The following is a 17994-nucleotide window of genomic DNA, read 5'->3' on the forward strand; positions in this document are numbered from 1 at the left end:
GTCACCACTTGTCTCTGCTGAATAAAATCATGAGTGTTCAACACTCCATTAACGCAAATTACAGGGTCCTATTCTTCTGGAGTGAGACAATAAGGCTTCCACCTGCTAGTACTGTGAAGTTCTTCATGATCCCAGTGTGCAGCTCAGTGACAGACATCATAGGCTTGAGTGGTCTTGGATTTGTTTCAGTATCTTAAATGCTTAGGAAGTTAAACAGAATTGGTTAAGATTTGCTTCTGTGGCAATTCCATTGAAGTCAGTGCAAAGATAACAGAGATGGAGCCTACTGCCAGAGTAAGGCAGAAGATGTTAAGTAAATAGAAGGAATGAAATCATGACAATCTTAAGTCTTCTGTGTCAAGTCTTCTATGATTAATGCAGCCAGGATTTTAACCCAGTTAACCATAAATGCAACAATCTTCAGGGCGGGTATCTCCTGTGTGAAAATGGGCACTACAGGGATATTGTGCTAATGCTTGGGATTGATCTCACTACAGTGCCAAATTACAGTTCTTTACTCAAGTAAACTGTTGTTAGCTGTTTATACAATGTAAATGCTATTTCTTTTTATGTGGCTGTAACCCTCCCATGTGGTTTTGAACCACTGTGTCCTGAAGAGAAAAGCAAGGGGTTTCTACAGGTTTGCACCAGCAACGCTGATCCCTAACAGCTTAGCGTAGGAGGTGAAGTAGGACCATATATTTAGCTTTGCCTTAACAGACCAGGCTTGGATGGAATAAGGCCACTTGTCAGATCAGCATCTGGAATTAACACTTACTGAAGTATCAAATTAATGAAGACTTTTCTCATTGCAATTCGAGGGACTTTAAGCTCAGCAAAAATGCAGCTCTTCATCATATTGTTAAAATGTTGCGTCAGAGCTTGGTTAAGAGAAAATTGGCTGGTTCTGAGTTGCCAGCATCTCTTACTACCATACCACAGGAGTCCAGGCTGGTTCATCACATACCTTTGGAATTATTTCACAGGCTGCCATAAGTGCATCAATCTATGGTCTCTGAACTGTTTTCACATATATCAGTGAGTCAGAGTTAGGTGACTGAGAGTTCCCAATCAGTGATGCTTCTGTCAGTAAAATCGTACCTCTATCCATTTTCTGTATTTGCAGCATGATGAGAGCTAAATCTGCGTTAACAAAGCTTTTTTAGGTGTTGGTAACTGAATGAGCTTCAGAATAAGGTCATTTTCCTGTCTAATGGCAGGATCCCTCTTATTTGGGAGTGGGTCTTCTATGATGAACAGGTTCCTTTAAGTGTTATAACTTTTGCCCCCCTCCTCTCCCCAGTTTCTTCCTGCTCTCCACTCCTCCCCGCACACTGGGATTCAGAGAGCTGATAACCAGAGAACTCTGGAGGGGGATGCCAGAGAGCTTGAGGGACTTACAATGCAAGACAGTGCCATTCATTTCTGGGTGCTTATTTCCACTTAACCTAGGATGCTTCTGCCTGACAGCTGGTTTGTGATGTGAGAATTCAGTGAATGGCTGTCAGTTTAGCTGGCAGAAGACAGGTGCCCACAGCCCATCAAAGTAGGGGACAAGGTTGAATGCATCATGGGGATGGGAATGAGAGCAGATTTCTTTGGATCAAGGTGATGTGTACTGGTAGGCCTGGTGTGTGTTGAAAGCCTGCTATCCTTGTGTTCCAGTTGGAGAGGGAAGTGTGCCCTCATGACACCTTCCCTTACTTCTAAAATGTTGTTAAAAATGTTAAGAGTTAAAGAATACCTCAGATGTTTCCTCTACAGGGACGGGAATGATCTGAGCTATAATAAAGTTTGCTTTGTTCCTCCTGCTCCCCCTCATCCTCCTTCTTCCCTTTCCACCCCACCCAGATGGCTGGGGCTGCAACAGACAAAGGCAGCAGCCCTGCTGATCCCTCTTTCAACCCAGCTATTACCATCTAAGAACAAAAGCAAACAGCACTGGCTTGCAGCTTAGCCCTTTACAAAGGAGCAATAAATGGACTCTCGTGTATAGGATAAAGTAAATTCTGCCTTGTCTTTTGTGAAGAGAAGACCTTTCAGTGTTTGAAATGCTCTGAGCTGAAGGGGGTGGAGAAACCTCCATCTGCATGGCAGTAAGTCACATAGTCACTGGACTTTTCGTTAGCTATGGGTTCTGTATGCTCCCTGTTTGTTGGGAATGCTGCACTTCCTTAATCCCCTGGAGCAGGTAGGAGTCCCTGTGGGGAGAAGAAGGTAGTGCTGATGGAAGAGGAAGAGACTGGGGACACATTTTAAACAGCCCGTTTGAAAACAAACCAGAAAACATGAAGAGAATTCGAGATGTCTCAGATGATGGGGTCTGAAGAAGAGTCAGCTCAGCTCCCCAAGTCTGGTCACTTTTCCGTCTCTATGTTCTACCTTTCCTGAGGTGTTAAATTTCTTCTAATTGTGGAGCTGCCAGCCATAAGGTACTGAATCTGAGGTCTCTTATTAAGGATCCCTTTTGATGATATATGCAACCACAGTTTTAATTGGGCACCACAGTGGAGTGGCACACCACACTGCAGAGGTGTTACAGGGTTTGCTGTGAGGACCTGAATGGCAGTTTCAGCTGTATGCCACAGTGGTATTTATTGCAGGGTCTTTTGTGAGAGTTGACTGGCTATATGCCATTTTTGTCTTCACAAAGAAAGCAGTGCTTTCTCATGTGTGTTTTTACAATAAAAACCAAGTACTTTCACCATTTGAAAATCAGCATTTGCCAGCAGGTACCACATGGGGGGGTGTCTGCAATACAGGAGACTCCCTTTGTATTGTAGTATGGGAAGTAACGCTAATGACCTGGGCTGTCACATAGGTTAATACTGCAAAAGTGTTACAGCGATGCAAACAGTGACTTTTCTAGTGCAGCTGATGTATATAGAAATAGTGTTGGTGGAGACTTTCCAAAAAAGATACATCAAAAAGAAAGCTAAGAGTAAAACCAGCAGGGACTGGGGATGCCTGCTTTTAGGGACGTCAGAACAAAAAAGATGGCTAAAAGTAAATCCCCGTGCTGTCTGCCTGGGATTATTTGCCATTGAGAAACTACTTTTTTGAGATGTTGGTGTAGCTCGTAACACTTCATTGTTCCGCTTTTTAACAGCTTCATGACCTGTTTAATGCACGCACAGTTAATTAAGTATTGTTTCAAGCAGTGTATCAGTTACAGCCTACTGCCTCTTCTCTCACTTGCTTAATGTGTTTATCCCTTGCTCACCCTTGGTTAGCCTTCCTTTGCCCTTTCTATCTGCTGATCCTTTTTATTCCCTAAACATCCCACACATTTCCTGAAACACAGACACCCTGGTGAGGCTGTGTGCTCTTCCTTGGCCTTTGAGGTAGCCCAGGCTGCAGCTGTGCCTGCTCCTTTGTCAGGCATGCAGAGAGGCTTTCAGTGCCGTATGGTGCTCCCTTCTTCCTCTTCTGAAATGTGTGATCATCTTCTCTGAATGCCACTGATTTTCCCAAGTGACATCTCAACTAAGTCCTAGCTGTGGACTTGTAAATTCTTCGTCATTGTGCTCACATTCTGCAGTGGTGTTTAAAAGTGCACTCCTTCCTTCTGCCCCTGTTCTCACCTCCATTTACTTTCCATCCTCAGTGCACGCATTGCTGCCTGGCACTTGTTTCCTTTTGCTACCTAAAAATGATTACTTTCAAGCCAACTTTCAGTGCTAAGCATTCTTCCAGGCTCGAATGCCAGGACACCAATTCTTAGATTATGTGTCAAAAGAGGATAAACAAATAACACTCATCAAATCTGACATATATGTTTAGTAGAAGCTATGGAAATTAAATGAGTTGATGCAAAAGTCCCTCTTTGTGCTTTTTTTTATTTGGGTTATTAGCTCCTTAGGGAAGGATGACTTGATATATGGGTGATGTACCACAGGGACTTTTCCTCAAATGATTCTGGAGCCATTACAAAGTAATAAACAATAAGCAACATGCACAGGAGTCACTCACCACCAAAACACAAGTATGTCTGGAAGAGAAGTGGCACTGGTTTCACAGAGCACAGGTGGTTTGGGCAGGAAGGGGGAAATACTGATGGAAATTGGAGGGGATGTTTGGGTAAGGAGAATACATTCTTAGACCTTGGTGTGTAGGCAAAGCACCCAGCATGACATGCTCCTAGACTTGTGGCAGAAGTGGCCCAGGACCTGTAGTAGTCCAAATCATTAATGTATTGCTTTGTAGTCTTACTGGAAGGATGATTTTTGCAGCAGCACAATTCCTGGGTAATGTACAAGCCTCTGGGGAAGAACACTGCCTGTGGACCTGGCCCCACTGTTTGCCCAAACAAGTTCACTTTTTATTTTGGGTGGCTGCTTTGGAAGGAAAATACTGATTACTCTCATCCCATGAGATTTCAGGAGTTCCTCCCTCATGGTGTTATGATAAGAGTAGCTATTCAGAGGAAGACTAAACTTGGGATGCTAAAAAAAGTTATGAGAAGCATTTTTTTTAAAAGCACATTCTCTGGGATTGGTGGGCTCTGCCCAAAACAGACAGTGCGTTCAAAGATATGCCTTTTCTTTGATCAGTACTAACATTTACATAGTCTCGCTGCTCTCTTTTTTAAAGGACTAATTTATTCTGGGATTTAATGTGGTTGGTTCTGAAAAGTGGTCTTATGTCACAAAGCAAAAAAACGCTAAATGACGTTTGGTCTGAACTCAGCATCTTGTGAAAAGGCAATATATATGGGATGTGCAAACCTCTGGCACTCCTCCCCCCATTGGTACTGCTGTCTGCAATGAAGGATGTTGTTTTGGGAATTATGGATAGGAGGAATGAAAATAAATGGGCTCTCTTCTGGACTTTGGGGCTATGTAGAGTGTCTTGCACCTGGTCATAAATTCACATGGCCCCTAATAAAAGGGGAGCAGGTTCTTTTCTTTTTTTCTCTGAAAACTTGCTTGAATTTATGTGCAATAGAAACCTCCTGCAGGCAGGTTGGTTTTGTTTCTTTCTTTTGCATTCGTGTGTGAAAAACAGTAGAATATTTTAACCAATATTCTTACAGGAACTGATGTGGCTTGGTTCTATCTGATTCCAGGAACTCTCTCTCCGGACAGATATGATGGTGGATTCACTTTGACATGCACAGTGGAGAGGGAGCCAGTGCCTCCTCCCTTGCATGGGTGGCCTTCAAACAGACCTAATTACTTCTGGTTTTGCATGAAATTGATTTCCATGCAAGGATACCGAGTTGCTGTGTGCATTTCTAATGGCTTTTTTCTCTTCTCTCTCTCTCTCTTTTCTGTTTCTGCTTTCTGCTTGCCATGAAAACACCTCGACAGATGTCAATCATATTCCAGGTAAGTGTTGCTTTTGCTGAGCTGAAAGGCTGCTCTTTATGGTGTGGTGGTGGGCAGAAAATCTCATCCCCCTTCCTGAGAGCGCACAGAACAAATCTTCATACTGGACATCACAGGGTCTGGATTGCAAAGTCTTTGCAAAAAGGAGGGCTTCATAGTGTCAAAGGTCACAAACTTCCCTCTTCAAAGAGTACACTGTGTTGGTCAGTTAAAGGGGTGTTTTCTGCATGAAAATTACATTGAAAATGGTTGCTTGTGTTACTAATTACCTGGCTTTGAACACTGCATTATATACACTTTATTTCTGATATATCTGTGTGTAGTCTAGCATACAAATATAGTTCAGTCATTTTCCTTCTCCAACAGTCTATGCAGTCTACTCCATTTGGTAATCCACTGACAACCTGTTGAGTTTCCTTTATGCTAACAAAGGGGTTTATTGTTGTTTTATTTTAGGTTTTAAAACCCAATGAGTACCTTTCTGGCCGAATGTGGATGTGTGATCTTATTTAGGTATCGAAAGTTTGCTATATGGCAGGGCAAAAATGGTGAATTTAAAAGGAAAAAAAAGAAGTGTTTTGTGTGCTTATTTATCTGGGAAGTTTTTCCATCAGTAAGTAGTTTACCACAGAGAACTTCAAACCTCTCTCCTCAGGATCCTCTCTCATTGCCAAAATGGTTTGAGTCCCCCAACACGAGCTGGAAGGGTAAATTGCACTAGAGGACTTTACACTGTAGTCCACATCCTGTTGCCACTGAAGTTAAGAAACTACTGCTCAAGGAGCCCCAAGTGGCTTACCATTATGTGGAATGGCAGTGAGGGCCCAGGGAAGCAGCTGGCATTGCCCTGGCTGGAGTGGGATGATGGGAGAGTTGAGGCTATTTTCTGTCTCAGCTTTCTGCATAACTTTTACTAAACCTGACCTGGATCTGGAATGAGTTTTCCATTCAATTTGCTTCTTTTCTACACTTGGATAATCAGATTTTCAGCTGGCAAGAGTGGGGATTGAAGTGGCCAAATGGCAAATGCTGCCTGGTGTGCTTGGAGAGAAAGGATCTCTCAGGAGTAACACTGAATCTTTTCAGTGACCCATGAGGCTGAGAACCCTTCTCTGCCCCAGTCTGAGGTGTCCAGGAACTTTTGTCTCCTCTCGGCAGGATCTGACAGGACAGGCATCAAGGGCTCAGAGTCACAAGTCTCTCCAACAAATCCTGAGGCTGTTGGTGTCTGTGGCAGAGGTGGATGGTTGGATTGGGAAGTGTGGCCTTGCTATGCTCTACCATTAGCACACATGATACTCTGCCACAAACAAGCATTGTCTCAAAGAGCATCAGGGCCATCTCCAAGGCCTGCATAGTCTGCAGGGGATGATGACATCAGTAGTAGGGGTCCAAGCAGAGGTGGCACAACCAGAACAGGACTGTGCTGCTGTTACTGTGAGCACCCTGGGGCAGTCCATCCTGCTTCTGAATGGGCTCTTCTGCCCCACTGCCATCGTATTCTGATAATTTACATGCTTGGATGTGCATTTTTTATTCTCCCCATCGCTCACACACGTGTTCTTGTTCTCATGACTGCTGTGTGCTTTCCCACATGGATTTAGTTACATGTGCATGCTCTTTTTCATTTCTTCTTGCACTCATCTGTATGTTTTCAGCCTGACACCTACCCACATCTCATTACTGGGCTCTGTAACTGCTTACTCCCATGCAGTCTAATCTCTGCGCTCCTCCTGGGGAGGATACTGTCACTGCTGCGTAACTGGGCAGCAGTATGGACTACCAGGAGGGTTTGGTTTTGTACTTCCTTTCTCCCTGACTGTGCAGAGGCTTTCTTCCTATTTGCCTATCCAGCTGTCCCTATTGTGAGGACAGAGCCCTGGGCCCCTGTCAGAATGGTTACTTTAAGCATCCACTGTTTGCAAGACAAATTAAGGATTTTATGAGCTAGTGGTAACTATTTACCCACAGGCAGCAGAGTGGCTGTAAAGAGGCCATTGATTAACTGAGTATTTTTTTATTGTGGAGTATACTGGTTAGAACTAACTCCCTAGTAAGAGAAGGTAGCTGTAAATAGGCTGAGGCTGGCAGCAGTGGGAACCACAGAGCTCTGCAGTGTGCAGTTCCTGCAATGTGCAAAGAAGCTGGTCTTGTTCAAAGTAAAGAGAAGTGTGTAGTATGAGCCTTTCCTGGCTGCGTGCTCTCTGCTTGTGAAGAAGGGGTCCTCCAGCAATAGGGGCTGGTGTGCTGTGCTCTTTTCAAGAGCCAGCTGAAGATCCCATCTGGGTTACTTCACAACTGAAAGGAGTTTCTCAGATGTTAGCCTAGCTGCCCTGCAAATATTATGTCCCCTATCACAAAGTAAGACTGCTGCACTGTAAGCAGCGATGTCAAGTATTTACAGCTGGGCCTTGGAGCTGGAACTGTTACTGTCTGTACTCAGCTAGGTCACTTACTCACTGTGTCATGTAGAGGAGAAATAACTTCTCCTTTCAGAACTTCATTTTTCCATTTGGGATTATAGCTACAGCCTCATTTCTCCTTCACAACATGCTTAGAGTTCTTGGGCTGAACATTATGGAGATTAAGAGCCTCATTACAGAGGTTAAGTGCCTTTCTTGGAAAGCAGTATGCAGCACAAACCAGAATGGATGCCCCTGTCACCTCTGCACCATATCTGCCCCTTCTACTCATATATTTGCACCTTCTACTCATTGCCAGTGGTCCAGGTTGTGGAAGACAAATTGTTGGGAAAAACCAAGTAGATCAAGGGGCAAGTGACATGTTCTGTCCCACTTAGGTTTTTTAGTAGAAGACTATGTGCAGGAGAAAGAAGTAAGTATGGATCCGTGGTATTATAGTGACTGAAACTGATGCCTGGGAGGTTAAATAGTGCTTTTCCTATTCATGTCATATTTATCCACTTTGTGGGGGAGATACTTGGATGTTCAAGGGGAGAAGGCTAAGAGATGAAGTTCTGGGCAGTTCACTGTTACAATTTTACTGCTGACTACAGATTGCATGAAACTGAATGGACACAACCCAGTAGAAATGACCTAGTTATGTGGGGCCCTGAGGAAAAACTAATTCTTGTTTGCCTGAACAAAGCCTTCATAAGGATACAGAGATTCATGAAGGCACAAGCATGCAAACACTTTTTTGGTTCAGCTCTTTATCTTTCAAACCACATCTTTCAATGCTTCTTTCCCTTCTTCATGTCAGGGCTGCTGTTCTCCTCTGTCTCCCTAACTCCACATCGGCAGTTAAGCATACATGTATTACTTTCTTCAAGCCGAACTCTGCTTTTTGGGCATGAAAATGTGTGAATTGTGTTTGAGCCCATCTGAAGTTTCCTATTCCTAGAAGGTACCAGGTCAAGTTAAGAATCCACTCATGCCGTTATCTTCAGTTCCACTCACACAGGTGTTTGAAACCACTTTGTAAAGACTTATGTTGTTCATCACAGATACTACCATTGTTTTTATTCTTGCATGTTCTTTGCACAGACACTGCCCTCAAATTCAATTCTCTTGCACTGAAACATGTTGCCATTTGCAACAATATGGCAGTAGTAATCACTGGGGTCAGAGCAAGAATTCATCTAGCTCAGAAGCATTCTTTTATGAAAATAGGAACTATGGAAGAAGTTTAAGAAACTACATTAGCATTGGTTTTGTCCTGATGCACCTTTGTGGTTTCTGGTAGTCACTGTTTTAAGGATTTCCTGACCTGATACTGCATCAAGATCATGGTGTTGTTGCTGGATGTATTTTGTTTGGACATACCCAGTCTTTTTCTTAATCCACTTATGTTTTTTAACTCCACAGTATCCTGTGATAACAAGTCCCATTGTTTAATCATTCAGATGTGGAATGTGCTTTTCACTTATTTTTTACACCTGTTACTTGAGAATTTCATTTAGTGACTCTTTTTCCTTGCGTTCTGACAAATAGGGGAAAAAAATATTCCCTGTTCACATAGTTTGCATTATTTGGGATTTTAGCTCTATCATATATGTTCTCAGAGATGTCTTTTCCAAGCTGAAGAATTCTATTCCGTGCCTAACAGTTCTTCTTTTCCCAGTTTGTGCACCCACTTGATCAGGTGCTTTGATTTGCAGTGGTACACATCATCTTATGCGCCAGCAATAAAATGCATTCACCCTCAGGTCTTGCAACCTGCACACATTCGCATGTGGCCGTCGTTGTGAATACTCTCATGTTTATTTTGATGCTTTCAAACACCCCTGTGTAAGCACGGAATAGCTTTCCTACAAGTATTCTGACATTGCAGCTCTCCCTACGTGAATATTTATAGGAACATGCCATGTGCAGTGTCAGAATACTGTTTCTGCTATGGGGGAAATGAGTTAGGATGGTTTGATCACTATTTCTGCCCAGACATGTTGGAGTAATTTACTTCCTCTTTGGTCTCTACCTCATGCTTTCATTGCTTTGATTACTCAGAGTAGGTGCCACTCACCCTGACTCACTGCCCCGGATAACAGCAAAACCTATCCTGGAACTACATAGCCAAGGAAGCAAAGGGGATGGAAAAGAGGAGCTAGCACAGCTGTTGTGTGTAATTGGATTGGAAGTGGGCCTCCGGCTACAATAACAAAACTGCACTCCTGGCTGGCCTTACTGCTGGGGCCTGCAAGGAGCCCCTTGGCTGTTGTGCATATCATGACTGAATCAGACAAAAATGACTGCTCCCCAGTTTGTGCTGCAGCTTTGCCCAGTTAGAAAAAACAGGCACCATGTATGCCAGCAGTCAAGGAATCAGGTCAGGCCTCTTGGCAAAGCTGACCTGTCTATCGGGTAAGAGATTCCACTAGAATGATTTTTTTCTCTTCTTCTGTTATTCACATCTCTCAAGACAAGGGCTTTGTTTCTTCCTCCAAGTCCCATCCTTTGGCTGTGCTGTTTTTGGTACATGGGGACCATTAGGGAGTCTTCCTTGGTTTAAGAAAACCTCAAGATGCCTTCTTTAAGAAGGACCACATAGAAGATGAGAGACTTGTCAGTTCTCCTGCTAACTAAAAAAGAGAACTGCTGATGGAACTTCCCATCTGAGCCTCAGTTAGGAGGCTCATATAGGAAAAAAAGCCTGTTTCATAAGGAGTTACTAGTTTCAGGAAATTAGGAAAGGTGGTGTAAACAACAGACTCCATTACTCATCAGAGTGCTCTTCTCCATAGATGTCATTTTATTTTTGCAAGAATCCCTGGTTTCCGTGTTTTCTTCCTTTACATGATTTCTCTTCTGTAAAGCATTTGAGGCATGATGCCCTGCCTTCAGACATACATTAGTCCTGGCCCTGTTACTGTTTGAATGGGTCATGGAGCCTGGTACCCAGGAAAGGATCCTCTGTCCTTGGGGAGAGCTGGGCTGCTGCTGCTGCCTGGCGTCTCTCTTCCCATTCATTAAGCTTTTGGGTTTATAATCTGGCAGCATCATTGAAAGGGAAGTACTGAGGCTGCCCGTCTTAACAGAGCAATTCAGCAGTGCATGCACACCCAGGCACATGAGCACACTCCCAGAGCATGGGCCCAGTAACACAGGACAACCTATAATTAACTAGATGAAGGAGTCCATCTTCCTTTGTTGTTGCAATCAGTTGTCACTCTTAGTGTTCTGGGTTCTCCCCACCTTCTTGGGTTTTGTGCCAAGTATCCAAATGTGGTGCTGGGAGCCGTGGTGGGGGTGAGGTTCAAACTGCCTCTAAGGTTTCCTTCATTTTTTTTTCCACTCTGAAAATTGCCCCTGGTAAATCCTTAAAGATGAAGACTGCTGTTCGTCCACATTGCTTTTTCATATCACTGTATTATGAAGCTAGTTTTAGAAATGTCCTTCTGGCTTCGTAAGAATCCAGTGTTGGCCCTTGATACTTTGTACAATTAGAACCAGTTCATTTTACTATTTCAATATAGATGGTTCACAGTTGTGGTTTTTCTAATGTAGTTCTTTGAAGTGCTATGTTGAGATTAAGGATGGTTAATATTAACCTTTAAGAAAATAATATTGGTAGTAGGTTAAAGAAATATCAAAAAAGCTCCCAGACCTAAATAGGAAGAGGCAGTTGTGGCAGGCATAAATCATGGCCAGAGAGCAGAATTTATATATGTGCTTGCCCTTGGCAGTGGATGTATTATTTTAATAACAAGCCAACATTCTGAAGAAGCAGGCTATTTTCTCTTCACATTAGTGCTGAAAGTCTGCAGGAGCTGGGGCTCCAGAGGCTGAGCACAAGCAGATACTTATCATTATCTAAGAGACTTGTTGAGAGCCTTTTTCTGAAGCCATGCACTTGTCCTTGTTACCACTCACATTTGAAGCAAGTCACCAGATTCCTGACTTTAACAAAAAATTCTTTGTGGGCAGATAAGCTATTTGTTTTGAGGCTTTCCTAAACCTTTTCTGGAGTACTTGCTACCCACCATTTTTGTTGGCAGCAGTTATGTCCAGCCAGTAGATTATTGTAAGAATGACTAGATTGGTTTAGAAAAAGCACACAACTCCTTGACCATTGTGGCTCATGCAGGTTTGTGTCCACCTTTTCCCACTTCTACACTGGCTGAGTACCCAGAAAGGCTTTAATCAGGGTTTCTTGTTGAACAAATCTAAGATTAAAAGGAAATAATGTTTTACCTGGATTTAGGTGGACACTCAGATTTTCTTACAGGATTCCCCTGAAATGGGGTGGCTGTTGACACAGACAGTGATTGTATATGTGAATAACATGCCCTTCATTAAGCATCCTGACCTTGCTGAAAGCTTTCCTAGCTTTTATGGTTGATGCCCCAGTAGCACGGTGGTACATGTCCCTCAGATCTGGCAAAATCTGGTGTAGTTTGCAGGTCTGAACAATTCTCACACCTCTTGCACTGTTTTGTTGGATGCCCCATTAGTTTACTGTAATCCTATAGCAAGTCCTGCTCCATGTCACCTTCAGATGACTTTGACTTTTATGATTTGAAAGTGCTTTTAGTATCTTGTCATATCTTGAAACTGATGTAAATGTGAGACAATGATGTCAGTTCACATTTCCTATGTTGATTTTATGTGACTAATTTGGGGCCTTTGTTAACATGCCGCAAATGTCACAGGTTTTACTTCTCAATGGTTGAAGGTTTGGGTTGTTAATGACATTTCGTTGGAGATAAATACACTCATTTTCACTCCTACTTTAAATTACAAGGAAGAAAAATTTCAGATGAGCAAAGCTGATATTATTTATATTATTATTCAAGCTAATAACAAATCTGGAATTTTGTTGGTGTTAAGATAAGGACCTGTGTCAGTGGACAACTTAAGACATAATATTTATTATTATTTTTTTTGCTTTATCTCCAAGTGCACCCTCCTTTTTCTTCCTACTTTCAAAAGGAAAAAATAGCACTGGGGGAAGAGGGGCATTCTTTTTAATTAATCTCCCTACTTCCATTGCAAAGCTGGGACTGGAGAATCAAGGTGTACGTACCATAACCACTGCTCCTGTTATAGTTCAAATTTGTCAAGAAGCAGAAAGAATCAGAACATTTCTTAGGGAGACTGCCTTCTGCAGGTATTTGAACCAAGGCCAACCCGCGTGCCAGAATGGTGGGTACCTTTGGGGGGTACTCCAAGTCCTGGTCTGCAGGTGAAGGGCTCTAGGCTTCACCTGGCTGATGTGCCCGACAGATAGGGCACACAGCATTTGCCCTGTGATAAGGACAAAATGGATGTTGACATTCCTTACGTTATGAGATTTTTGTAGCTCCTCTGAGGCCAGTGGATTCAGAGGACTCAGTGAAGGGATCTTGCAGTATGATTTGGGATGTTTAATACAGGCTCTTGCTTTGAACCCTCTCAGGAGGTTTCTCTTTGTCAGTGTCCCATCTCCTGTCAGTGTGACTCCCCATCAGTGTGCATCCCCAGCAGCTGCACCTGTTGGTGTTGTGCCCCTTAGCCATGGCTTTCCTTCCCCATGGTGTATGAGGGCTCAGGCCTTGGGAAACTATCTGTGCTCAGGATCTGATGTCCCCTTGCTGTTCAGCCAGCTTCAGCTGCATGTCATACTGACACCTTCCTGCCTTTTCTCTTTTTTCACCACTGGTACAAGGTCTCTGTGCTTTGTGGGTCCTAACAGTTGTACTTTTGTCATCTTGGTTTTTGCAGTGTTTTTTACAGTGACTTTCAAGTGCCCGTTTGGTCAGACCTAGGATTTTCCTACCAAGAATGATGGGGTCAGTGGTCAGAAGTAGAGACAAGTTCAACCCACTGTACTAGCAGAGCAAAATGAGTCAGAAAAAATTATATCTTGTAATTTAGACGAGAAATATGCCCTACAGTATCAAATCTGCTATGTTTATTTATAGCTAAAAAAAAAAATAAATCTAAACCTATGTTGTGTTTCTGATTATTTTTTTAAATCCACATTAATCTTTAAGAACATTAAGATATTTGCATTCCTTAGACTGTACAATTATTAATCCCCTTATCTGGCTTGGAGTTCTCTGTGGGTGAACGTATTCTTGAGATGATCTGGATGTTAGATTTCTCCAGCAGGCGCAAAAGGAAAATACAAAAAAGAGAGAGGAATAAACAAATTCAAACTCAGCATGCTGCTTGTTGAAAATTCTCATTCTAATAAGTTCATTTGACCTCTCAGTCTCCGTGAAATTAAAAAAGTCACAGCCCTGTTTGATTAATAAACTGACTGAAGATGGAGGGTGTGTGTGTGAGTGCATGTGTGTGAATCAAAATCCCTAGCATATTAAGTGCTGCGAGAGGTAGATGTGGAGAAGGAATCAAGTTAAGGGAAGAAGGTCAGGGGATCAAGCCCGAAAGGGGTCACCCAGAGCTTGAGTGGGTAGGACTTGATTTTTGTTGTCTTAGTTCTGTGATGTCATGTGTCACAAATTAACTAATGGATTAGTTGAGACTTAATGGATTGGGCATAAAAAATAGTATGGAAACAATATTTGTATGAATGCAGTTGTACAGTATTCAAATTCTAACATAGCAGTAGTTCAGATTCTAGCCTATTTGAAAATTTAGGCTAGAAATGAAATTGAATTGAAACAAACAAGGTGTATGCCAGAGGGAGTTATCAGTCAGAGACTGGAGCAGCCCAAGTGACCACCACAGCTTCATCTACAGAGTGGCTGTCACTGCTGAGGCGAGCTATGCTGCTTTCTGAAACCAAAAAGTAGCTTTAGCTATAAAGTCACAAAGGAACGTGCTGCTCTTGGAAGCTGAATGTCTCGTTCTCCCCAGAAAGAAACTGGAGTAGTATTAAAAATGGGTTACAGGTAAGTTTTTTACTCCTCAGCAGGTCTGGTATACCGATGCCTAACTGATAAATTCAAGCAGTGTTGATTCACTCTAAAAATACATGCCAAAGCCATCACGTTCAAGAAGGAGGATAGCTTTGTGAGTGTGTATGTGTTTAGCCCACGTTTTGTCTGTAGCAGATGTGGTGGGATCATGGCTTCCCTTTCACTGACCACTGCAGCCTTGAATTTTAAATCTGTAGCTGAGAAGTATTTTTATAGCTCTCCAGCAGAGTGAATGCTCCGTGCAGAGCTCCAATGCTTTCCTAGCCCATTTAGCTGTACTGGTGTCCAGTGCCTCCGGAGTCACTCCCCAAGGGATATGGTGAACGTCAAATGCACTTCTGCAACTAACAGTTTTTTTCTACCTAAGACAGATGCTTTCCTGCTCAATGTGGAAAGCAGTACCTGCATATGTTTGTGTCCTGCATGCTACATCCATACTTGGTCTCACTCAAGTATGTGAGCTCCAATCCTGAGAAGTATTGGATTGCAAGACCAGTGTGCATGGATATTACTGCTTCTTTTTCTGGTTTGTTGTTTTTTTCTTACTTCCTATCTCTCTTTCTCTCTCTTTCAAAGGCCTCTCACACCTGATGATGAATGAACAAGGTAAGTCCTTTGATTTTCTCTTTGTTTCAGTCACTGATAATGAAAGAGCTTTGTCCCTGCTGTTTGTCTGGACTTTGCATGACAAAAGCAACTAAGCCTAGTGCCTGCTTTTTTTCCTGTGTCCCATGAGCTATGGCTACTTGTCAGCCTGGGACTCAAGTGCCCAGGAGGGAGCATGAAATAACTCCGTGGATAGTAAAGAGGTGTGCATCCCCCTTTCATGCAGCCCACCAACTATTTTATTTTGCCATTTCCTTCTTGTTTTGCCAGCTGTAATGATTCCCACTTCTGCAGGGTAAATACAGACCTTAATGTGGGTCTGTCTTTTCCAGAGTGCAATTAAAAAAAAAAAAGTAAATAGCCCTCATGGCGTGATTCTAATTCATTATGAATCCTGAGGAAAATTGCATATAATGGCCTGTAAGTCCTGTGTCTGCAATTTAAAATATTCAAATATGCATAGATCAGGATGGTTTAGGAAAAGAACAGGGCTCCCCCCACTTTAGGCTACAAATGAGATCTAGGCCTATATCAGAGTTCACATTTTAGTACCTCAGCCGGGACTGTGTTACAGATCTATTGGCTGTGACATCATGGGATCATTAATCCCATTTTGTATTATGGGCATATTTTGGCGAGCAAAAGCTGGTGAGGAGAGGTGAAGAGAGGAGAGGGGTGATTCTGTTTCTCTCTGACAGCATGAGTATCTTGCCAACATGACAGGGGAGAAGTTAGGGAGCATTGGTGGTGGAGTTAGCTCTGGTAATGCATTCTAGTCTTGCAAATGGAGCAGTAAAATGGTTGAAGGTATAATGTGAGGTGTGTGCACATGGTGCACTAGAAAGACCAGACCAGATGTCTATCTGTGGGGAGAAAATGTGAATTTTGACTCTAAATCCTGCTGGGGCTTTCCTAAGCTAGATGTACACAGTAGTGCTTTTACCATTAAGTGAACACGTTTCTGAAGTTAGACAATCCAAAGAGTTATTAAGATGCAATGTAGTGCCTCTGAAGACTCAAGAGTAATTAGGTGTTGAATCAAAGAGATATAGTTTCTGCGTATCTCAGTGGAATGTAGAAAAGCTTAAGATATAATCAGTTTTTATTCTGTAGTTCAAGACAGCTTTCACCTCTGAGGTCATGAAAGCTTAGGAAACAATCAGAAGTGAAGTTGGGGCTCACTCTTCACTTTCTGTACTGCTTAGCATCCCTATTTGGGGAAAGATAGGTAAAGAGGGCTCTTTCTGAGTGCATGTCAATTCCGTGGTATTTGGCATGTGAAGCATCTAGCTAAGCTCTGGGCAACATTGAATTCCTTCTCTATCCCTCCTTACTGCTCAGTTGGACTTGGGGCTCTCTAGTCATACTTGTTGAAGGAGCATCCAGCAGATAGGTCCCTTTGGCATGTCCTAGTTCCTCAGGATACAGCTAAGTATGGCAAGCCATTGACAAAGAAAGGATAATGGCATGTTGTGAGGGATCAGTACAGCTAACTTGCATTGCCACTTTTATTCTCAGGAACACTGAGCATATCTTTGTAGCAGTCTTTGCTTTGTAGCATATCTTTGTGGTTTAGCACTGGATTATATAAACAGATGCACTTGGCCATTTAAATTGCAAGTAGCAACCCAGCTTGCTCGTGAAGACTTGCATGACCTATTCAGGCCTGTATGATTGTCATCAGCCCTTCTATACACCCTTGCCTGGCAAAAAAATGTGAAAACTATCAGCTTCCGGCAACTGCAGCCACCCATATTTATCCATGAGGCATCAGGGAACAGTGGCTTCTCTTTTTTTTTTGCCAACCAGCTCACAGATATTCCCTTTTGATAAATATTTACCCTCTATAAAAATATAATGGGTATAAACTATGTAAACGTATATGTGTGAGTAAATATGCAGTGTCAACATTATATACAAATACATTAGCTCTGGTAGGTGAAATGTGTTTAGCAAATATATTACCATGAGATATTTTTTTTTTCTGTCCTACTCTGTTGTTTTCCTTGCTATTTTGGTTTTGACGTGGAATGAGGCATATCACTGTAGTGCTATTGCATGAGGGGTTTGCATTTCTCAGGAGAAAATCAAATTAAAGCCAAAGGGCTTAACAAGGCAGTTGCTGGTTGTACTGTTAGTTGTTTAAGCCTTGCTTTGTGCTTCAGTTGTGGTCTGTCTCCTGGTTTTCCCTTGAAATTGTGTTTTCTTGGATTTGGTTGCTACATAAATATGCTTATTTCCTTGTATTTGCAAGTATGGCCAGTGACATAATCTTCTGTTTTTTTGTGCTTCCTCCTTTTCTTCTCTTTTTGCCTCCTCCATGATGGACACCCCCCTTGTTCATCTTCTTAACTGGACACACACCTTCCTGTCTGTAGGTAGAAGTAAAGGTAGAGATTGCATTCTTTCTAACATTTCATTGCTTATAAAATGTTTGCCAATGGACAAATTGTATTTTAATGAATGTGGCTCATGTTGGAATTTAATTCCTTTACTTTTAAGTCTCTTAACCTTTTGTGTTGAATTATGGAAGAAATATTTATTAAGATGAATCCTTTGAGGCCTTCTTAACAGATGTTATTTTCTCCCTGTTCACACCAAGTATGGGCTGTGCAATGTCAGACTGTCTGTAACTGGTGATGCTGGGGTGCAAAGGGACCGCCAGTTCAGTCAAAGACAGAGCCAGAGACCAGTGAGCTGGTAGAGCTGACTCTTTTGCACTGGAGTGATGACACT

The 17994-nt window shown here is 42.5% G+C and overlaps 1 protein-coding gene across 26 annotated transcripts in view; it reads left to right on the forward strand.

Moving 5' to 3' along the window:
- Positions 1-17994, forward strand: part of NRXN3 (neurexin 3) — a 1029877-nt gene that overhangs the window by 78108 nt on the left and 933775 nt on the right. For 22 of the 26 annotated variants that reach the window (XR_009727556.1, XR_009727557.1, XM_061367479.1 and 19 more), the window contains exons 3-4: positions 5313-5330; positions 15229-15258. The exons of the other annotated variants lie outside the window; for them this stretch is intronic. Coding sequence is in view for 20 of the 22 variants with exons in the window: in XM_061367479.1 (XP_061223463.1) it covers positions 5313-5330; positions 15229-15258 (48 nt within the window). In the remaining 2 variants the exon portion in view is untranslated. The remainder of the gene's footprint in view (positions 1-5312; positions 5331-15228; positions 15259-17994) is intronic. 26 annotated transcript variants of the gene reach the window in all.

The sequence above is a fragment of the Neopsephotus bourkii genome, unplaced genomic scaffold (genome assembly GCF_033783945.1).
Source record: "Neopsephotus bourkii isolate Nb327-2 ecotype Australia unplaced genomic scaffold, CSIRO-AGI_Nbou_v1 NB_1376, whole genome shotgun sequence".
In the NCBI taxonomy this organism is placed as follows: domain Eukaryota; kingdom Metazoa; phylum Chordata; class Aves; order Psittaciformes; family Psittacidae; genus Neopsephotus; species Neopsephotus bourkii.